The sequence below is a fragment of the Procambarus clarkii genome, chromosome 68 (assembly GCF_040958095.1).
Source record: "Procambarus clarkii isolate CNS0578487 chromosome 68, FALCON_Pclarkii_2.0, whole genome shotgun sequence".
Lineage (NCBI taxonomy): Eukaryota > Metazoa > Arthropoda > Malacostraca > Decapoda > Cambaridae > Procambarus > Procambarus clarkii.
Genome location: NC_091217.1, coordinates 8,387,254 through 8,406,894, shown reverse-complemented (window position 1 = coordinate 8,406,894; position 19,641 = coordinate 8,387,254). Strand labels below are relative to the sequence as shown.

The window sequence follows — 19,641 nt, the reverse complement described above, 5'->3', positions numbered from 1 at the left end:
GCTACATAAAGCAGTAAACTAGTCCCATTGCCTTGTCATTAAGTTTCTTTTCCTCCTTAGTCAAATAAAACAGTGTTAAACAGTGTTACGAGGAGCTTTGCCATTCACTACACACAGGTTCTCGCAGCGTAATGGACAGAGCTCTGTGGTCGTAATCCTAGGGCCCGGGTTCGATTCCCGACCAAGGCAAAAACAAATGGCCAGTTCCTTTCACTTGTTTAAGGTTTCAAGGTCGATCAAGCGTCATTGCACTTCATTGTGAATCCAAGTTTGTTTTTTTCAGGGATATTCCTACGCGGGCCCTAAGCCTCTGGCTGGCTGGCTCACTAAGTGTTGCTTGTTTCTGTTTTACTTGGGCGGAGTATGAGTATTTATGACTCGTATGGTCGCTTCAGTAAGATTTTGTCCCACGTGTTTAAAAAAAAAAAAAAAAATCTCTGTTGAATCTAAGTTGAAATCTTAATGGGTTTGTAACTGTGCTGTGTTAGATAATGTACCAGTGGTCTGTCTGGCATTTCTCCACAGTGCTGACATTTCCTGAATCCTAGTGATAAAGGTAGGTGCATGTAATAATTACATTTACATACACACATATACATATGATTCTGGTTTCCTTGCTTTTATTACCATTTACAACCTTCAATATATTTATTAGAATTAGAATTAAATGAACGGTAGGTAAAAACGGGATGTTTACAAACCAGATATATGATATACAAAAAGTTGGTAACATTAATATAAATTTAAAAATACCTAATTCTTTCGCAGTCGACGATTCAGTCCAAGTGTAGTTAACTAGGCCCAAAATTTTCGGAAATTTAATTTCGGAAAGGCAATTACGGATGTGTGAGACAACCCTGGAACTAAACTCCACGAACGGCAGCACACAAGCCGTTGGTGAAGCTGTGAGTATAGAGCCCCAACACCACCGTGGAGCAGTCCGCTCGGTAGCCACGTGTTCCAATCCCCCGTCAAAACTTGAGTCAACATTCACGCCACATCTTAAACTTGGTATATAAGCAGAGTTCGTAAACGTTCAAACGCTATATTCGGCTACGGGAAACCTTTTTTTGCGTGATGAAGACTACGTAGATACGTGGCAGCAAGTGGACGCCGAGTGGTTTAACCGGCAACCAACACCACTTCCAGCACTATCACCTCTACCCTAGCTGACTGCTGCCACCGTAACACCTCTTCACTCAGTCGTTTCACTTTTTAACTATATGAAAGATACTATACTATATGGAAAACGACGAACATCCACCAAGCTCTTAAAACGGGGTTGGTCCAAAACGCCTCCCACCCCCCACCCCCGGGGACCCTTAACCACCACCCTTCACCCCCAAGGACTTTTTTTTAATACTTGTTGCCAACTTGAAATTTTCCCTTGACTGATGTATAAACATTTACTACCTACGACATCCCCCCCCCCACTACGAAGACTAACATCAGTCAGGCATTCAAATTCCACAGAACAAGACTGAACAAAATACGATCCCTGGATAAAGCCTAACTGTCAACCTCCCGAGGCTCACGTGCAAGGGGGTTGGGGTGAAGCCACTTACATCAGTCAGTGCTCTACTTACCATTCCTCTACATGCATATCGCATCATCCTACAACGTGCCATCATCAATTACACAGTACTAATGAAATAAAAATGAGCTGCTGGTACGCCAAAATAAAATTACGCCAAAATAAAGCCTGCTCAACATTCGGGCTAACCAGGAGCGTCCGGCCCAGTTCACTGTCCCCCCGACGCGTCCCTTCAGGGCCTCTCCTGCTCCCTGCACGAACCCCCCCTCACCATCACCCCCATTGTAGCTCCCTCACTACACCACCCCCATTGTAGCTCCCTCGATGCAAAATGAAGTGATTTTTGTTATGCCAAGTTTTGCTAAATGCCTCTGCGTGTTACCTACATGACTGGAATATTTAAATTTGCAGAATGACTACGAAAAATTATAATAAAAGCTAGCAATTGTCTTACCTGGATAATGTACAACAGTAGCGCTTTAAACTGAAATTTAATATAATTTGATATCTGCTAAAAATAAAATGCTAGATATTAATTATGTCAAACAATGAATGGTACAGGAACAAGAATTTCAGACTCCTGTTAGCAAGGTTTCGAGCTCTTCCTACAGCTGATCATTGTTATTCTACTAGTTTTAAGTTGTGGCTAATCTTACTTTTCTGTCCAGAACTAACCCGAGTAGTTTTCACTTTCAGGCGTGAGAGTTCTATCCACAACATCTGTGACCGTCCAACGGACCATGGGTCAGGGACCGGGCCACCGGGTCATTGATCTTCTGGACCCCCTCAGGGCAAGGTACATAAATCTGCATCTTCTTGAGATCTTGAGACGATTTCGAGGCTTCAGAGACCCCGCGGCCCGGTCCTCGACCAAGCCTCTACCCCCAGGAAGCAGCCCGCGACAGCTGACTAACTCCCAGGTACCTATTTACTGTTAGGTAACAGGGGCATCAGGGTGAAAAACTCGCCCATTGTTTCTCGCCGGCGCCCGGGATTGAACCCAGGACCACATGATCAAGCGTCCAGTGTTCTGTCCGCTCAGCCACTGGCATACACTTAACTACATAATAACGTAAAAACTACTGCGGAAGATCTCCTATCCAATGTTTAGCAATGCAAACTCAAACATTTAAAGTACAAATACCCCTCCCCCCACGGTATCACTATACCTATTCAACCACATGTGTTCTACTTCAACTGCTAACGGATTAACAATTGTATATGGCTCATCATCGTCACTTAAATATTTACTAACAAGGCACCGCATTAATATAACTAAAACCTTCAAGCTGATATTTCCTCAAACGGTACAGCATGCTCCTGGTGTACACGATTGCCCCAAATGGTTTGTAAACACCCAGCTGATTTGCAAATGTCACGTCCAATATGACACACACATCTTCGTACACTGTCAAAGACCTGCACAATGCACGTACGAGTTCCTGAATACAGTGTTAAACTTCCTAAAATTAAATATGGTCATTTAAAATATGAACCACGGGTGTACAACACCTATTTAAAGTTTCAAAGACATGACACTATCCATAGGCTAGTGTTATAATGCTTACCTCTTGGTAGGTACTTCACCAAAACCTACCTACCTACCAGCCTTACCATCACATTTCTGAAAGTCGCACACATAATATAAAAATGCCTATCCAGGGTGAGTAGTTTAATTAGGGAAAAGCCGTATTGATCGACCACAGTAGGGAAAAGTGGGGAGGGGGACCTTACAAATCGATCCTTAGCTCAAGGAAGACTACACAATGCTATATCCATATTAAACTAACTTAAGCTAGCTATGATATAATAGTTTATTAAACTTGCCAAGTACATAGAGAAATTTATCAATTGCTTATAACAATTATTCAACGGTAATAATTTCAATCAACAAAGCTTAATTTAGCTTTGATAAACAGCAATTTCATGGTGCAACAGAGCTTTTGCTAAACAGTCATTACACTTCTATTCCATACGTTCTATTATAGGCTAGCTACAGTACTACTAAACTGATTCGACTAATTTGAAAAGGCAGCAATAACAAAAACGTCAATTCTCAAAAGAAGATGCCAAGCCTTAGAACACCGTGCCTCAATAAAAAAAGTTATTCAGAGCGTCAATACGTAGCAAAGCACATCGGTCGAACGATGTCAGGTATTAAGATTCATTCAGACAGGTTATCTTGAGATATAAAAATTAGTGTTAGTTTTAGAATACTGTACCTCAAAACAAAATTAATCAGTTTCAATGAATAAATCAACAAGTGCCGTGATTTCTTTGTGAACAGTTTCAATTTATGTTCCTAAATCAACAACTCTGCCCAGACAATATCTGGTAACTAAATTCGAAAGCATTACACAGTATCTGTCAATCTTTCACCCTTTTTAAAAGCATATGTAAATCATAATTTACCAATTTTCATTCTTCTGCAAATTTGCCAATGTTGCTATACAATCTTCTTTGCCAATGTTGCTATACAATCTTCTTTGCCAATGTTGCTATACAATCTTCTTTGCCAATGTTGCTATACAATCTTCTTTGCCAATGTTGCTATACAATCTTCTTTGCCAATGTTGCTATACAATCTTTTTTTATGTGGTCAAGAAGGGAGATACCAGGTCAAAGCCCTGGAGCACTCCAATTGCCATGACTTACCACTAACTTCTTTTAAGCTAACCCTGTTTCATTAGATAACCATAACCAAATACATAATTTTGTTCCCAGTTGCTTATGTATTGAGGCACGAATGCAGAAGGAAGACACACATTACAACTATGAAAGCCAAGAGTCTTATTAGTCTTTATCTACTAGTAGCAAAACTAATACAGTGCAAGGATTTCAGATATTGTACCTTATCCTTAATAATAAGATGGTTTGCAATTTCAAGCAGCATAATTTGTTCGTTTTATGAAAGCCAAGGTCTGTTAACACTCATGGTTCACCCCTTTGGCACTGTGCCAGTCTGCACTCCATTACCATATTATATTCAATACTCCCGCCACACTGCCATCACAGAGGTCACACCTCAACGCCTCTCACTGGCGGTCATGATAAACAGAGCACGATTTTAAAGATTTGAACACACACCTTATAATTATGTCGGCTAGTTAAGTTTTGTTTCACTTCAATAACCTATGCAATTTACAATGAAACATTAATGTATAATGTTAGGTCTATTTGCTACTACTCAGCTGTTCTAGCTATTGAGGTATTACAGGGGCCATAGGAAAGCTGCCGTTTATCATTACTCTTCACACTACATGTTTGTTTCTTAATCTCTATTGTCATTTAGCTACTAGTAGCAAAACTAACAGTGCAAGGATTTCAGATATTGTACCTTATCCTTAATAAGATGGTTTGCAATTTCAAGCAGCATAATTTTAAATTTATCTCTAAATGGCTCAATTTTATTAAAGTAAGATGTAATGCTCTAGTACATGTCCTGTCTTTGTCCACACACTTCATTTAGATTGCTATACAAGGACCACATAAATTAATCAAAACCTAAAGTTTACCAACCATTTTTTCTTCATTAGGGGATCATCATAACCATTTAAAGCAAAGGAAAGAACTGCTCACTGAGGATACTGGGCAATATATAAAGTAATCTTTTAAAACCCAATGCACAAACTGCTGGAACCAAGTCCTGCTCCCAATGACATGTGGTGCACATTTAATTGATCATCATCTTGAGGTTATTTTGAGATGATTTCGGGGCTCAGCGTCCTCGCAGCCCGGTCCTCGACCAGGCCTCCTTTTTGTTAACCCCCCCCCCCCCACCAGGAAGCAGCCCGTAGTAGCTGTCTAACTCCCAGGTACTTGTTTACTACTTTTGCTAAATTTTAACACCTGCATAAACTTATCCCACCTCTCATTTAACAGTTTCACACCAATCTAATATTTTAGAGACTCAATACTGTATTCATTTACCAATGGGACTAGCTTCTAGACTAGCTACCTATTACACACTTGTAGCACATACTTCCTATCCAGTCATTATTGGTATTTAATCCCATAGTTATTAGTGGTACAGTACTGTATTTAATTTCATTAGTAAAATTAAAGGATTCAACATTATCTGCTTTAGCAACACCCAAACCGTACATCTTAACACTAATGAGTCAACCGTGTACCTTTTTTGCAATGTGATAAGTTTTTCTCGTACAAATATTTTGTACATTACGTAGCTACTCCATGGGTAAAGCATTAGAAGTGTACTTAAAAAAAATAATTAAACAGTGCTAAAAAGTTAGAATGTAATCAATGACAGACAAGACATTATTTACATCCCCCTTGTGAATGATTTTTATACACACAGTATACTGTACTGTATATGATCAAGTATGTTCACGCTATTGTGATTTCTGTGTATTCTTTAATTTTAGTTTTTTGCACATTATGTCGAAATTGCTGTGCATATTAGTGGCCGTAGTACTTGCTTTATCTTACAGATCCTACATTTGTCTTGCATCCTACATACATGTAATTTTGCTTCAATTTTTAAAAATTGCAAATGCATACAGCTATTCAATTTCATAAAACTGGATAATTCCCATGTGAAAGTGTAAAATTGGATATTCGTAATGTATGAATGAACATGTTTATAATAAAATAAAGTGAAAATTGGGAAGAGTAAGGATAAAATTATCAAAAATAATCTGTAAACACATTGTGAATGAAAAAACATTACCATACAACTAGATAGGCAAGTGGCTCTCCTTGATAAAACTGAATGTCCCATTAACCTGAGACATTACTCCTAAGCATTATAGATAGCAAACTGGACCAATAGCACTAATTTAACAAACTTTGAAAAAGTTGGTCAAAATCCATTTAACAGTAATTACATGTATTGTACCACACTGAGTTGTTTGAAATGAGGCCCAAGTAATTTTTAGTTCATTAGTTAGAAGTGTATTTATGGTAAAATGTGTATAATAATTTCAAAAGGGAGCCAGCCTAGGCTGGATGATTTCAAATATGGCATCCAGTAGTGGTGTCTCTTCATGCAGATATCCCACTCACCTGAGTAGGATATCTGATTGAGCAGAGCCAGGACTGGGAGCAGGTTGGATGGGGGGGCTCTAAGTACTGTACTGCATGAGCAGATTGCCAAAATTTCATATTGGCCTGCTAATTGCAGCACGAACCGAGGTCACAATAACTCGAGGGGAGAGCCGAGAATAAGCAGTTATGCTGCGAGGTGTTCCATAATTGGCAGAGGTTTAACGCAATGCGACAAAGCCAGACCTTAAGGAGTCAAAAGGGCTCGTGGGTATCTGAACTGCCAAGCCTGTGAATCTCCTGTGAAGACTGCCAAGTTTGAGGTTTCAGCTTGGCTGAACAGCCAAGCCTATAAAGTTTCGCATAATCAGTCTCAATTGATGAGCCAGCGGCAAATTAGTTTGACAAATCTAAAATCTAGGACTGGTGGAGGTCTGGGATCACTAATCTTCATGAAACATTTAGCCAAGTTCCTGAAAGAAGTGTCAGACCAACCAGGTTGTAGTGGATGTGGGGACCTGCAGGCTGCTCCAAGCAACAGCTTGTTGGACTAAGATATTACAAGTCTAGCTTGGCCCCAGGCTGGGCTATGAATAAAACTAAAACTATAAATAAAAAACCCTACCCAGGTAGCTCCAGGTAATCTGCAGCTAGGCTATAGAACACCTAAGAGCAAAGCACTGCTGCACTTACTAGGAAGCCCGAGGCTCAATTTAACAATGAATAAAGTCCTGGTCAAGTAGATCAGTTATACAAGGAAAGGAGTGCACTACCAGACAGTGAAGTCCAGTTACTCTAGTGACATTGCAATTGTAGCAATTACAAATGGTAGCCTATGAATGGGGCCACTAGAATACTCAAGTGAAATAAGCATTGAACGGACAGTCTGACAGGAGTTGGTCACTAATACCCAACAATGATAGCATGAGAAAATGTCCTACAAAACATTTAATTCTAGTGATTACTTCAAGCCAGAGGTTGCCACAAACTACGGTAAAATGTTTTACAGTGCCTCTTATACCTGGTTGCCAGGTAGTAGTCAGCTTTCTAGACCAGTGTGAGGGTCAAAGAGGCAAAGACAGAAGACTGCAATGTCAAGAAAAGGTCATAGTATAGTAGGAGTGCCAGGAAAGCAAAAGCGTCAATGGTGATGCAACAAGACTTATGTGCCAAGAGCAATGCTATTGGACAGACATGCCAGGTCATCATGGCAAAGGATCCTTATAAAAATGATATATAGTTAGTGGCTAGGTAACCCCTCCCCTTTAAGTTTATTGAAGTCATCAAATCTGGTTTAGTAACTGGAAGACCATATTATTTACTAGTGTGCTGTAAATGTGTATTAGATGGAGAGAGTATGTATATTACTTACTGCAAACACCTCTACATTTAATTATGCAGTAGAGAGACACCACAAGAAAAACTATGATTTCTGATTATTTGTGACTACAGGAACAGTATTTATTAATGTTTAGGCTAATTATTACTTGGGCTGTTATTAACAGTGACTTTGTGAAATAACTATACTGACTGAGCATTGCATTTAAATTTAATTAAAAAAGTTAAGTTATCGCAACAGCCTGCAGCAACCTCATTATTTATCACACACTTAAGGCTTTTATTTATATTCAATGTCATTTAATTACTAAGTAAATGTGTATTATATGAGCAATCATTTTCTCACTCCTCTGATGGTTGTTGCCATGGCAAGTTGGTGGTCCTTAATGGGCAGTGTTTGGACTACACCATAATCTTTAGCAGTGTAGCAAAGGTGGAAAATGACAAGTCTTGCAAATATACATTCTTAAGTTTTTAAATTTAGAGGATGTATAACTTAAAATATTCCAAAACCTGATAACACTTCTGTGATCTTAGAAGAAAAGTATTGAGCACTGCATAAAAAATTTGTTGACAAAATGTCACAGATGGCAAAAGCAATAAACAAATCCAAAAAAAATTTCAATTTTAGATTTGTTCAGTAAAAATGGGAACCGAGCCCAGATGAAGATATGAAAACTCAATATCTGTGCAGTATATGTACCATAAATCTATTATGAGTGCTGCCTTTACAAAGAAAATTATTTGAACTTTTCAAAGCCATGCTAAAAAAAAAAAGTAAACTTTACTTCCTATCCAAGTGAAGAACCAAAGAAAGAGCTAACAGTGTTTTTCTCTTTTGACCATATTTAACATTATAAATAGTATATTATATACAGTGAGACCTTACTCTACATCACTAAATCAGTCCAGCAACCAGGAGACCTGGTCGACGACCGGGTCCGACTAATTTCCAGAAAAAGGCTTTACTTTATAAACTGAAAATGGTACAGATGATTTTCCCAGGTCAGAGTAATGAGAAAAACAGACGCGACTATAAATAGTGTGTCCTAAGTTGGAAAAGCAATCCATGACAATGTAGAATGAGAATGGTGTGCATAATAAACCATAATAAAACAACAGTACCAGGAAATGTTAATAAAATGTGAAGCAAAACAAATGAATTGTGTATTGCAGCACACGCACAATACAAACCCAGAGGGGTTCTTTGGAATATAAAAGACTAGAGAGAAGGCTGGTCAATTGAAAATTTGAGCTTTATTCTACCTACACAAACAAATCTAGTGATAAAGAAACTAGTAATTACCATGGAGGAAGCAATTTCTCAAAAAATAAAAGCCATTGTTTCCACACACAACCCACAACAGTTGCTTAAATCCCAGGTACCTATTTACTCCAGAGAAGAAAAGTGAGCGGAACCATTAATTGAAATGAAACCTATCCAACCACGTCTGTCCCACCCGAGGATTGAACTTGGGATCCCCAATTATTAGTCTAAGAAAGCAGCATCTATACTACAGTTAAGTGGAAAGGATTGTGCCAGTAGCTTTGCTACTGTACCTTGAAAAAAATTGAAAGGTAGGAACCACAGTAGTGGGTGTATTCTAAGTAGGGTAAGGCATGGTTATTTTAAAGTTAACAGATTGCATAATTGGACTGTTGCTAATGGGCAGCCCCAAAACTACAACCTGCAACTTGTTCTCGTGTGCGCGTGTATGTAAATAACTTACATGGGTGACTAGCAACATTTGCCAATACAAAAATAGGGTGGAAATTATATGCATACAACTAAAACATTGCAACAAGATGATTTAGATGCACTTTGAAAATACTGTAGATGAAAATTGGCAGATGCAGTTAATTAACTGACAAAATATAGGATCTAGTCAGGTGATGCTACTCAAACAGATAAACCTAATGTCAAAACTGGTTACTTTCTTGCCAAGTTTGTTTTCAATTTTACCAGCCTAGTCTCCGTATCATACACTAGCCTCTTGAATGGAAAATTATTAATCTGAAATGACTACACCTTCTGAATTAGTTACAAAGTTAATTCATTACAGGTTGCTCCGTCTGGTCCATGGCATTACACAAAGCCTCCTTAATTTACCAACGTAAAGAAATAACATAATGGCTTACTATATGATGTTACCTGTAGCATACCTGGAGAGTGCTCCGAAAGTTCTACTACCCAAGGACCTGACCTTGTGATAAGGTCCAACAGGCTGTTGCTTGGAGCAGCCAGCAGGCTCTGTTGCTGAATATAGTGTCATGTGAATCTCCTGCATAGCAGTGGAATTGCCTTTTCCCTTTACCTTCAATGCCTCTGCACTGGAAATCTACATCTACACCACACCAGAAGAGCCATCAGTCCTACCACCTCTCTGTATCCCCCCAGGGCCTGGTATGAATCAAGAGGCAAGCCGGGCACCTCTGCTGACCAGTAGTTTGCCTCCACAAACAAGCAGTTAGCTGCCTCCAACTGGCAGTGGTGCAGCTCAAAACACAGGCACAGCCACAAACGAGCAGTTTGCTAGTTGACCAGATGTCCACCTTGCGTTGACATCACCGCCAGACTATATAAAGGGCGCCATCTCTCTGGAGAGGCAGTCTCTCTCAGTGCTCTTGGAACACCTTGGTCTCTCTCACCCACCATCTGCCTTCAGCCAACACACACCGTAAGTGATGCCGTGCTGGTATGGTAGCTGTCTTCAGTACACCAGTACAGTATATCTTTTTGCTTTGAATTCATTGCTTACAGTTTATTTTTGTATTAATGTCATTATATACTTCACCTTTGCATTACATAATAGCCAGATGCAGTGGAACCCCAGGTTACGAACGTTCCTAGTTACGAGTTTTTCGGGTTACGAGCAGGATTTGGTCGGAAAATTTGCATCGGAATACGAATGTTGCATCAGGTAATGAATGTGTCGATACGAGTACGGGCCGACCTAGCGTGTGGTGGCACGGCTACCGCCCCTCAGTTTTCCAGTGCCTCGTACCCAGTGACAACCCTGCCCGAATTCTTCTCAAGGATTTACAGTGTTTTGTCGGATATTTGGAAATTTGAGCATAAAAGTTGTTGTTATATATCTTGCAATGTGTCCCAAGAAAGCCAGTGGTAAGGTTCAAGGCAAGAAATCTCGTGTGAGGATGACAATAGAGGAAAAACAAGAGATCATTCGGAAGCATGAAAATGGTACACGTGTTGTTGAGCTTTTGTAGGCAGTACAACAAATCCACGTCAACGATATGCACTATACTTGCCAAGAAAAAGGACATTATGAGTGCTAAAGTGGCAAAAGGTGTATCAACAATCACAAAACAAAGACCACAAAAGCTTGAGGCAAGTGTTAAAATTGTTATTAATTTGGATACACAACCAGGAGTTAGCGGGTGATAATGTTTCAGAGGCCATCATTTGTGTGAAAGCCAGGGTATTGCACAAAGGCATGTAAAGAAAACCCCTGGAACAAGTGGATACGATAGACTTTAAGGCAAGCAGGGGATGGTTTGACAAATTTAAAAAAAGGAGTGGTATTCATAGTGTTGTGGGGCATGGGGAGGCTGTCAGCTCAGACAAACCAGCAGCTGAAAGATTTATTGAAGAATTTAAAGTTTGTAGAGGCTGAGGGATACCTACCGCAACAAGTGTTTAATTGTGATGACAGGACTGTTCTGGAAAAGATTGCCTGAGAGGACATACATTACCAAAGAGGAAAAATCATTGCCTGAACCCAAGCCTATGAAAGATAGGTTTACGCTTCTGCTGTGTGGAAATGCAAGTGGCGATTTGAAAATTAAACCCTTGCTTGTGTAACATTCTGAAAATCCAAGGGTTTTCAAACAGTATAAAGTGCAGAAAAATCAAGTCTGTGATGTGGAGGCCTAATAATAAGGCATGGGTGACGGATTTTTTTTACGGAGTGGGTGAATGATGTGGTGTGCCCTGCCATACAAAAATATCTGCAGGAGAAAAGTTTGCCACTCAAGGCCCTGCTTCTCCTCGACAATGCTCCTGCTCATCCTCCAGGCATGGAAGATGAATTGTTGAACAGATACAGTAATTTTCTCACAGTAAAACACAACTTTAAAGTTTTCTCAAATTCAGCCTATGGACCAGAAAATAGTGAATTTTAAGAAACTTTATGAAAGGGCACTTTTCCGGAAATATTTTGAAGTGACTGAAGCCACAAACCTCACCCTCAGAGTTCTGGAAACACCATTTTAACATTTGTAGTTCTTTAAAACTCTTTGACAAAGCCTGGCAAGAAGTGACTCTAGGAACCCTTATCTCTGGCCAGAGAAAATTATGGCCTGAATGTGACTGAGGGGTTTGAGCCTGTAAATGAAGTGCCTATTGTTGAGGAAATTGTTACTCTGGGCAGCCAAATGGCCTTGGATTCGAGTTATCTTGAGATGATTTCGGGGCTTTTTAGTGTCCCCGCGGCCCGGTCCTCGACCAGGCCTCCACCCCCAGGAAGCAGCCCGTGACAGCTGACTAACACCCAGGTACCTATTTTACTGCTAGGTAACAGGGGAATAGGGTGAAAGAAACTCTGCCCATTGTTTCTCGCCGGCGCCTGGGATCGAACCCAGGACCACAGGATCACAAGTCCAGCGTGCTGTTCGCTCGGCCGACCGGCTCCCTAGGACTGGAATTGGATGGTGCTGATGTGGAGGAGTTGGTGGAAGAACACAACGAAGAATTGCTCACCGAAGAACTCCAAGCCCTTCAAAAGCAGCAAGAAGAGGCAGCTGAGGATGTTTCTCCAGTGGAGGAGGAAGAGGATGTCCCTTCCACAACAATTAGGAAATGGTGTCAGATGTGGAAAGAAATGCAACTTTTATTGAAACGACTCGCCCAGAGAAAGCTGTAGTAGGCCGTTGAATTAATCTTTTCAATGACAATGTGATGCCTCACTACAGACACATCTTGCAAAGATGGGAAAAACAATCTTCAATGGATCATTTTGTTGAGAGAAAATTGAACAGTGAGCCACAACCAGGACCTAGTGGTATGCAGACAAAACGTGCCAGAGAGTGCACCCCAGAGAAGTCCTCACTGCCTGATATTACAATGAAAGGGAACTCTCCTTCCAAACAGTAACACCTCTCCTCCTCGATATTTCGAGAAGTGTTATTTATTGACACCTCAATATTTCCTCAAACCACCGTCACTTTTCGTGAAGTTAGACATTGTGTCACCCCAATTACATTATATCTTGCTATTTTCCTTCTAACAAATATTAATGCAACAGCTTTATTCAATACAGTACCGTTCTTTGTTTTTTGCCTAGTCAGATATGACTATTCTGCCAGTCATCATTGGAGCAACATGGAGGGATCAAACCAGCATTCAAGAGTACCCCACATGCATGCCTTAACCTACTACCACAATATGCAATAGGTAATTACTCAAAGGCACATCTTGGGTAACCCAGAACACTGGCTTGATCCCAGTCTTGCTCCAATGGTGTTTCGCAAAGATATATCACACCGTTTTCCTAGTTTATTATTGTCATTCACGACTAGAGTACATGTCCTGCTCCTCCATGTGTACTGTACCAAAATTAACTACATTTTACAAGCTTTTCTGTACTCTTAATGACCGGTAAGTGCTTATGTAACTGACTACAGGAGAGAGGGAGGGAGGGAAGGGAGGTAAAGAGGTCAAGCACTTTATTGCCAGCCTAACAGCCTTGTTGCATTATAATTTAACCTGGAATTCATGGTAGTGGTGGAGCCGATTCATTTGAGAGAGTGGGTAGTTAAGTAAAAAGTTTGTATGGATTTGGCTAGTTTAGTACAATGCAGTGATACAGAAAGATTCCAACAATAGTACTCCCTACTAATCTAAAAATTATGTTGCCCAGAAAATTAATGTTGGGTAAGAAACTTTAAAATCAATTCACCCTAAAATTTCAACTTTCATCAAAAGATATTTTCTCATTAAAAATGAAAAAGTACTGTACTTTCATATTACTCGGGCTATGAGCTGCACGCACCAATAGCCTGACCAATTAGGCCTTCATTGTAAATGCCTTAAAAATAACCTTCCTGGAGCAAATCTATTGAAAATTGTTAACCAAAGTCCAACAAGACAACCATGAATGCTAAAATGCACAGAACTTGCTACAGTAACAGATGTGCATGTACAACTCTAGGGAATATATTACTTTGTGAAGGGTACCAATGTACTGGTATCTGGGCATATCAGTAAGATTTTTACCAGATGCCTGTACTTCAATATTTATTTTACCAGATACATATACATACTGTATTTGAACAAAACATTATACAGCATTAACAGAGCTGAATACAGTGCTCACAGTTGACAAATTAAGCAGCGGTAACATTTAATAAAATTGTATCTGTATCAGTCAAAATATTAATTAATACAGTACTGTATCAGTCTACCTCTACTGCACAAGCTACATTATGAAAACCTTTTTTATATTAAGTGTACTTCTACTATATTAAATTAAATTATACCTCTAATTGCAAATCTTGCCAAAAGCAGTCAAAGCTATTAAAATACAGTAGAACAATATTGGATACAAAGTAACAGTTGCAATTAAAAAAAAAAATTTACTTTTTAAATGTATATATTATATATATATCGGTTATAGGATGTCCTTGGAAAGTGTTGAATTTATATACCCTAATATGTTGCACACAAATTGGTGTTGCACCACTTGAAAAAACTATACCATAGCACTAATTGGATAATCCCGAGTGTTTACCCTGCATCCAAACATTTCCCAAAAATATGGCCATAAACTATGGAGCCAGGCGAATCAAATTAGAATCAAGATGTACAAATCAAAGAAATGAGAGCATACAACAATTTAGGCAAGTAGGAGCTGGTAATGACAAATTTGTACTATGCAGAATTAATGAATGCAAGAAGGAAAATTTTCACACAATGCAGAAAGACAGTAACTGAAATACAATTAAAAGCAGGTGCTAAGAGAACATGCAGCAGCTGTGTATGGGTAGAATGGCCCGAGGCAGAAGCTGCACGATAGTGTGTATGAAAAATTTAACTAATGCAATTATTTCTCACTTTGATCTGTAGTCTATAAATTAGATTTCTATTAGTATACTCATATCTATATTAATAAGCCATTGCAATTCAAATCATTGATGTACTAAAACTAGGTAGTGACTTGTTCAGGGTAATATCCTACACATGTCCAGATTGCCACAAAGCTTATAGACTGGAGCTTTAGCAGTAAAGAACCTTATACTGAATATATCCGTGAATTTTATTAGTCAAATACGAGTTGATACCACGTATGTTACCTATGGATTGCAAATACATCAGATAAAAGGCCAAGAGAGCCCTCATTAGAATACAGGCTATGATGGGACTACATTACAGTATTTCAATGCTGCCAAAAAATATACTTGCATTTCTTCTTCCACTACCTATTTGCATCAATAAGACTTATAATACCAATGATAAAATTTCCTCCTCATAATATATACTCAAGGTAGTAATGTAGGCACAATAAGATTTCTACAATTGATACTATGAATCTCATGTACAGTTAAAAAACAATAAGGGGTCTATTAGATTATGTAGTATAGAAATAGCTGTCAGGAACATTATTGTGTGTTAACTAGTCTCTAGAACCTAGATTATAACCCAGAATGTTTTCAATTCAACCATCATTAAATATTTGAAGGGGAATACAATTACTACAAACTAGCTTTCAATATTATGCATACCAAGGTAACTTAACATCTTGACAGGTGATGTCTGGTAATACCCAAGTAGTGGGGCAGCAGACATCTTCCCCCTACCCACAGCATAAGGAGAGGAACAGCCAGCAACATAGGCTACTATGAGAGAACAGCATAAAATTGTCACCTACCTTCCCGTAGCCTGACAACTGGCGTCGGGGGGAACAAGCGGGTAGCGTGTTAGGGAATGGGCTTCTTGCCTCAAATGGCTACCCAACTGGATAGTAAAGGAATGCGTCACAAAAGAGTGGATGGGCTTTGAAAGGTGAGGGTTGGATGGAGGTAAATGGAATAGTATTGTGCCGAGTGTGTTCCTAAAATTTATTGTACACCTCAGAACTATGATTTCATCAGTATCTCCGAACATGTGTTCCTGAAAGTAAACGAGCAGTCTTCCTGGAAAATTAAATCAATCCATGACGGAAACACAACCTACTTATGTGACCAAGTATTCTGCTTCACAAAATACAGATGGACAAAATGACAGCTGTGGTCCCGTCACGGCAGCATGAAAACCAGACGTACAGATGTTCCAATGTTGTTAAAGAGGATACAATGGGTTCTGGATAGTGGACGGGTAGATAGTAAGGGTACAGGGTACATATAGTGTGCTGAGACATCTGGTTAGTTATGTACACAAAAAAAAATTAACATGTAAATATATTTTATAAAAAAAATATAAACATGGACGTGGTGAGCAAGTGTGGGTGTCCCTATGCTGTGCAAAGTAGCTCCACTTGTTACAGTGTCCAGACAAATAGTTGGCATGTTCTTGTTATGCATTGTTAGGCTTGTAAATTGGTCGCTTTGATATTTATAATTTAACAAACAGTTTTATTCTAGATTTGATTTTGAATATAAAGGCTAGGTAATAATCATACAATGTAAGGTGTTTAATGTACTTTAATAAAGTAAACTTTACAAACCTAAACTGAATTGAGCACAAACATGTTTGTCTGATGTGGCCAATCAACATTCCCTAATGAACAAATATACTGAACACTATAAATTCAGTATACTGAGGCTTGCTTCAGTTTTTGTTAACTGAATTACGGTGATATCCCAATGAATAACCCCCCCCCCCCACCCTCTCAACCTGTGGCATAAATCTAGTCTACTGTGAACGTGGCGAGGCACAGTGGCAAGTACAGAATCCACATGAAATGTGCATGTTTGTGGTCCTGCATCCTGTGTATTGTTATACAGAGGTGGGTAGGCACTCCCGACGCCAGCCATGGATACTGGGATCCGGTTTACAGGATGTAACAAATCATTATCTAGCGTGGGGGCGTTATCCCTCGCGCTGTGTCGTGTCCCAATCCATCACACCCGTGTCATGCTGGACTAACGAATCTCAGACAAGCTGTGCTTGCGCGGGAAAACGTGTGGAGGAGGAGGAAGCGAGAGGCGGTGTGGAAACCCTCTCATGAGAATGTCCTGACCGGCATGACTCATTCCTGTCATGGTGGCGCTCACCCGAGGCATGAGGAAAGAGGGGGGGGGGTGCTGGGGGGGCTAGTGAGTGGGGGGAGGGAGTCATGACGGAGAGATGCTTTTCTCGGTACATGCAAGGGGACGGAATACTTTTTTGGGGGGGGAGGGGTAAGAATTAGTTTATAATTTGGTGTTGTTGCATTATGAGCCATGTGATAGAAACCCCCATGTACACTATACCCACAAGGTCTTTATTTTTTTTATTATTTTAGTGGGAGGAAGCGAGTGTTAAACGAGTCTTTTTAAAGAGTTCTAGGAACAATGGGAGCAAGTGAGCCTAGCGTGTGGCACCACATTCTGGCCCTATGGTTTGGTTTAGTGTCAAATTTGATTGATATTGTAGTGAAAGACCGTAAAGGGGGGGGGGGGGTTGGGGGGGTATGAGTGTTTTTTTTTTAATCGCTGGTGTGTGTGTGGGCCCAAAAAGAGTGGTAGTGGAGGTGTGTGGTGGGCGCGCGGGGCTGGCTAGGCCGACGCCGCCACTACCACGCTGCTCACCACCACACTTCCTTCCCCACGTGGTGGTGGTGCTGCTCCTCCTCCAGTGGGGGCGATCCCCACATTCACTCGTACAGCTCCCTCTCTCTCTTCCTCTCCAGGACCATGACATTCGCAACACGGCAGCGCTCGCGGGGGCAGCAGCCTCCAGGGAGGCCACGTCCGCCACAATCTATGGTCACTAACAACGGCCGCCGCCGCCGCCACTCTCCAGCCGGGGAGAACATCGCCTTACAAGCACTTCACTGGCGCACCCACACTAACTTATCCACATTAAACAGCGCCACTGCTTACCTTTTGCCCCACAGATTCACCATCTGTGCGCATACGCTTGTTAAAGGGACCGTCACCGTTAAACGCCATTTTGAAACTGAGTCGCGCACGTTACTAACGGTCTCTTGGCACTGCAGACACGCTACTGCGTCGCTTGGCGGCGCCGCCCGCCCGCCGCCGCACCTTCACATTGTTGGAACACAACCTCAACCTTTATATTAATTTACCTCTCTAAACCTACACAACTATTACATACACCACTTTTCATGTATTCCAGATATTTTTATTTTATGTTCAATGTGGTTTATAACTATATATACGTAGATAAACAAACATTGTAAAGATATGAGTCCGTCACAGAAAATGGTTATGAATACAAGAGCGACATCTAGCAAGCGGCGGGACCTCCTCGCAAACCCACTCCAGGGGATACTCTTCAAAATATATTTATTTCTAATTGAGGATTGATTTACTACTTCATAACACTACGTTTTAATCATTGGAATTCCAATTTATTTTCATTTCAAAACTATGTCTTACACTGTAACAAGAAACAGTAAAAGCTTTCCAATAAACAAATTCTCGTAATTTCTTGATGGAAGCATAAATTCCTAATTCGAATAACTTTTTTCCAAATCCAATTAGCCCTAACTATTATTGTATGTAAAACATATGGGGGGAGCACTTTTGTAGTAATGGTATATCTAATAACATAAATTAAACTCCTCGATGAATGCCAATGTTCAGTATACAGTAAAGAGGCCTAGCGCGAGTCCTTAATTTATATGCTTCCTTGCAAGTGCTGAGAGACATAATAATTCATTGTGTCGGGGGGACAGGAAGCCTGTATGTATTCATACAAATTAGGCTTATATCGAGGTCCTCTCTTCAAGGTCGAATTACTGACCCCGCCCAGGATGCAACCCCCACAACAAGCTAACTCCTGGGTACCTACTTGCTGCTAGGTGAACAGATGCATTAGGTGAAAGGCAATGTTCTCAACCAGTTCTGTCCCGCCCGGGATTCGGAACCGGAATTCTCGATTCTGCGTCGAGAACGAACCGGGACCCTCATTTTAAGAACATAAGAACAAAGGTAACTGCAGAAGGCCTAAGGGCCCATACGAGGCAGCTCCTATTTATAATCACCCAATCCCACACATATACATGTCCAACCCGCCCTTGAAACAATCGAGGGACCCCACCTCCACAATGTTACGCGGCAATTAGTTCCACAAATCAACAACCCTGTTACTGAACCAGTATTTACCCAAGTCTTTCCTAAATCTAAACTTATCCAATTTATACCCATTTTATTTTGTATTTAATTACTTTAGTGATAGTTCAATAGTCACTCGGAACAGAATAAAGAATGTTAAAATAAATAAAACTAAGCTGTTACTAAGATAATCCATGTATTTTTTAATTCCTTCTGCCAACATTAGTAACTTTATTACCTTCCGTCATAACTCTAACCATTAGTAACTCCATTACCTTCGTCTCTCCGTGTACCTTAAAGGATATCTATCCTATGAACAGCCATTGTACGTAATTAACAACTCTTCTGATTAATATTTCCTTGATCGCAGTCACCTTCATCCTTGGTAACTACTTCTCAGTACACACACTAGAAGTTGAAGGGACGACGACGTTTCGGTCCGTCCTGGACCATTCTCAATCGACTTGAGAATGGTCCAGGACCGAAACGTCGTCGTCCCTTCAACTTCTAGTGTGTGGTCTGGTCAA

General features: G+C 40.2%; 1 protein-coding gene across 12 annotated transcripts in view; it reads right to left on the bottom strand.

Moving 5' to 3' along the window:
• LOC123774747 (heterogeneous nuclear ribonucleoprotein L) overlaps positions 1-18,075 on the bottom strand; it is a 204,739-nt gene extending 186,664 nt beyond the window's left edge. For 6 of the 12 annotated variants that reach the window (XM_045769294.2, XM_045769296.2, XM_045769297.2 and 3 more), the window contains exon 1: positions 17,918-18,074. In XM_045769294.2, coding sequence (XP_045625250.1) covers positions 17,918-17,986 — 69 coding nt within the window. In that variant the 5' untranslated portion in view covers positions 17,987-18,074. Of the gene's footprint in view, positions 1-15,762; positions 15,782-17,917 lie in introns of those variants that run through there. The other 6 variants (XM_045769302.2, XM_045769304.2, XM_045769295.2 and 3 more) reach the window with 5 other exon arrangements.
• Between the last annotated feature and the right edge of the window lie 1,566 nt (positions 18,076-19,641).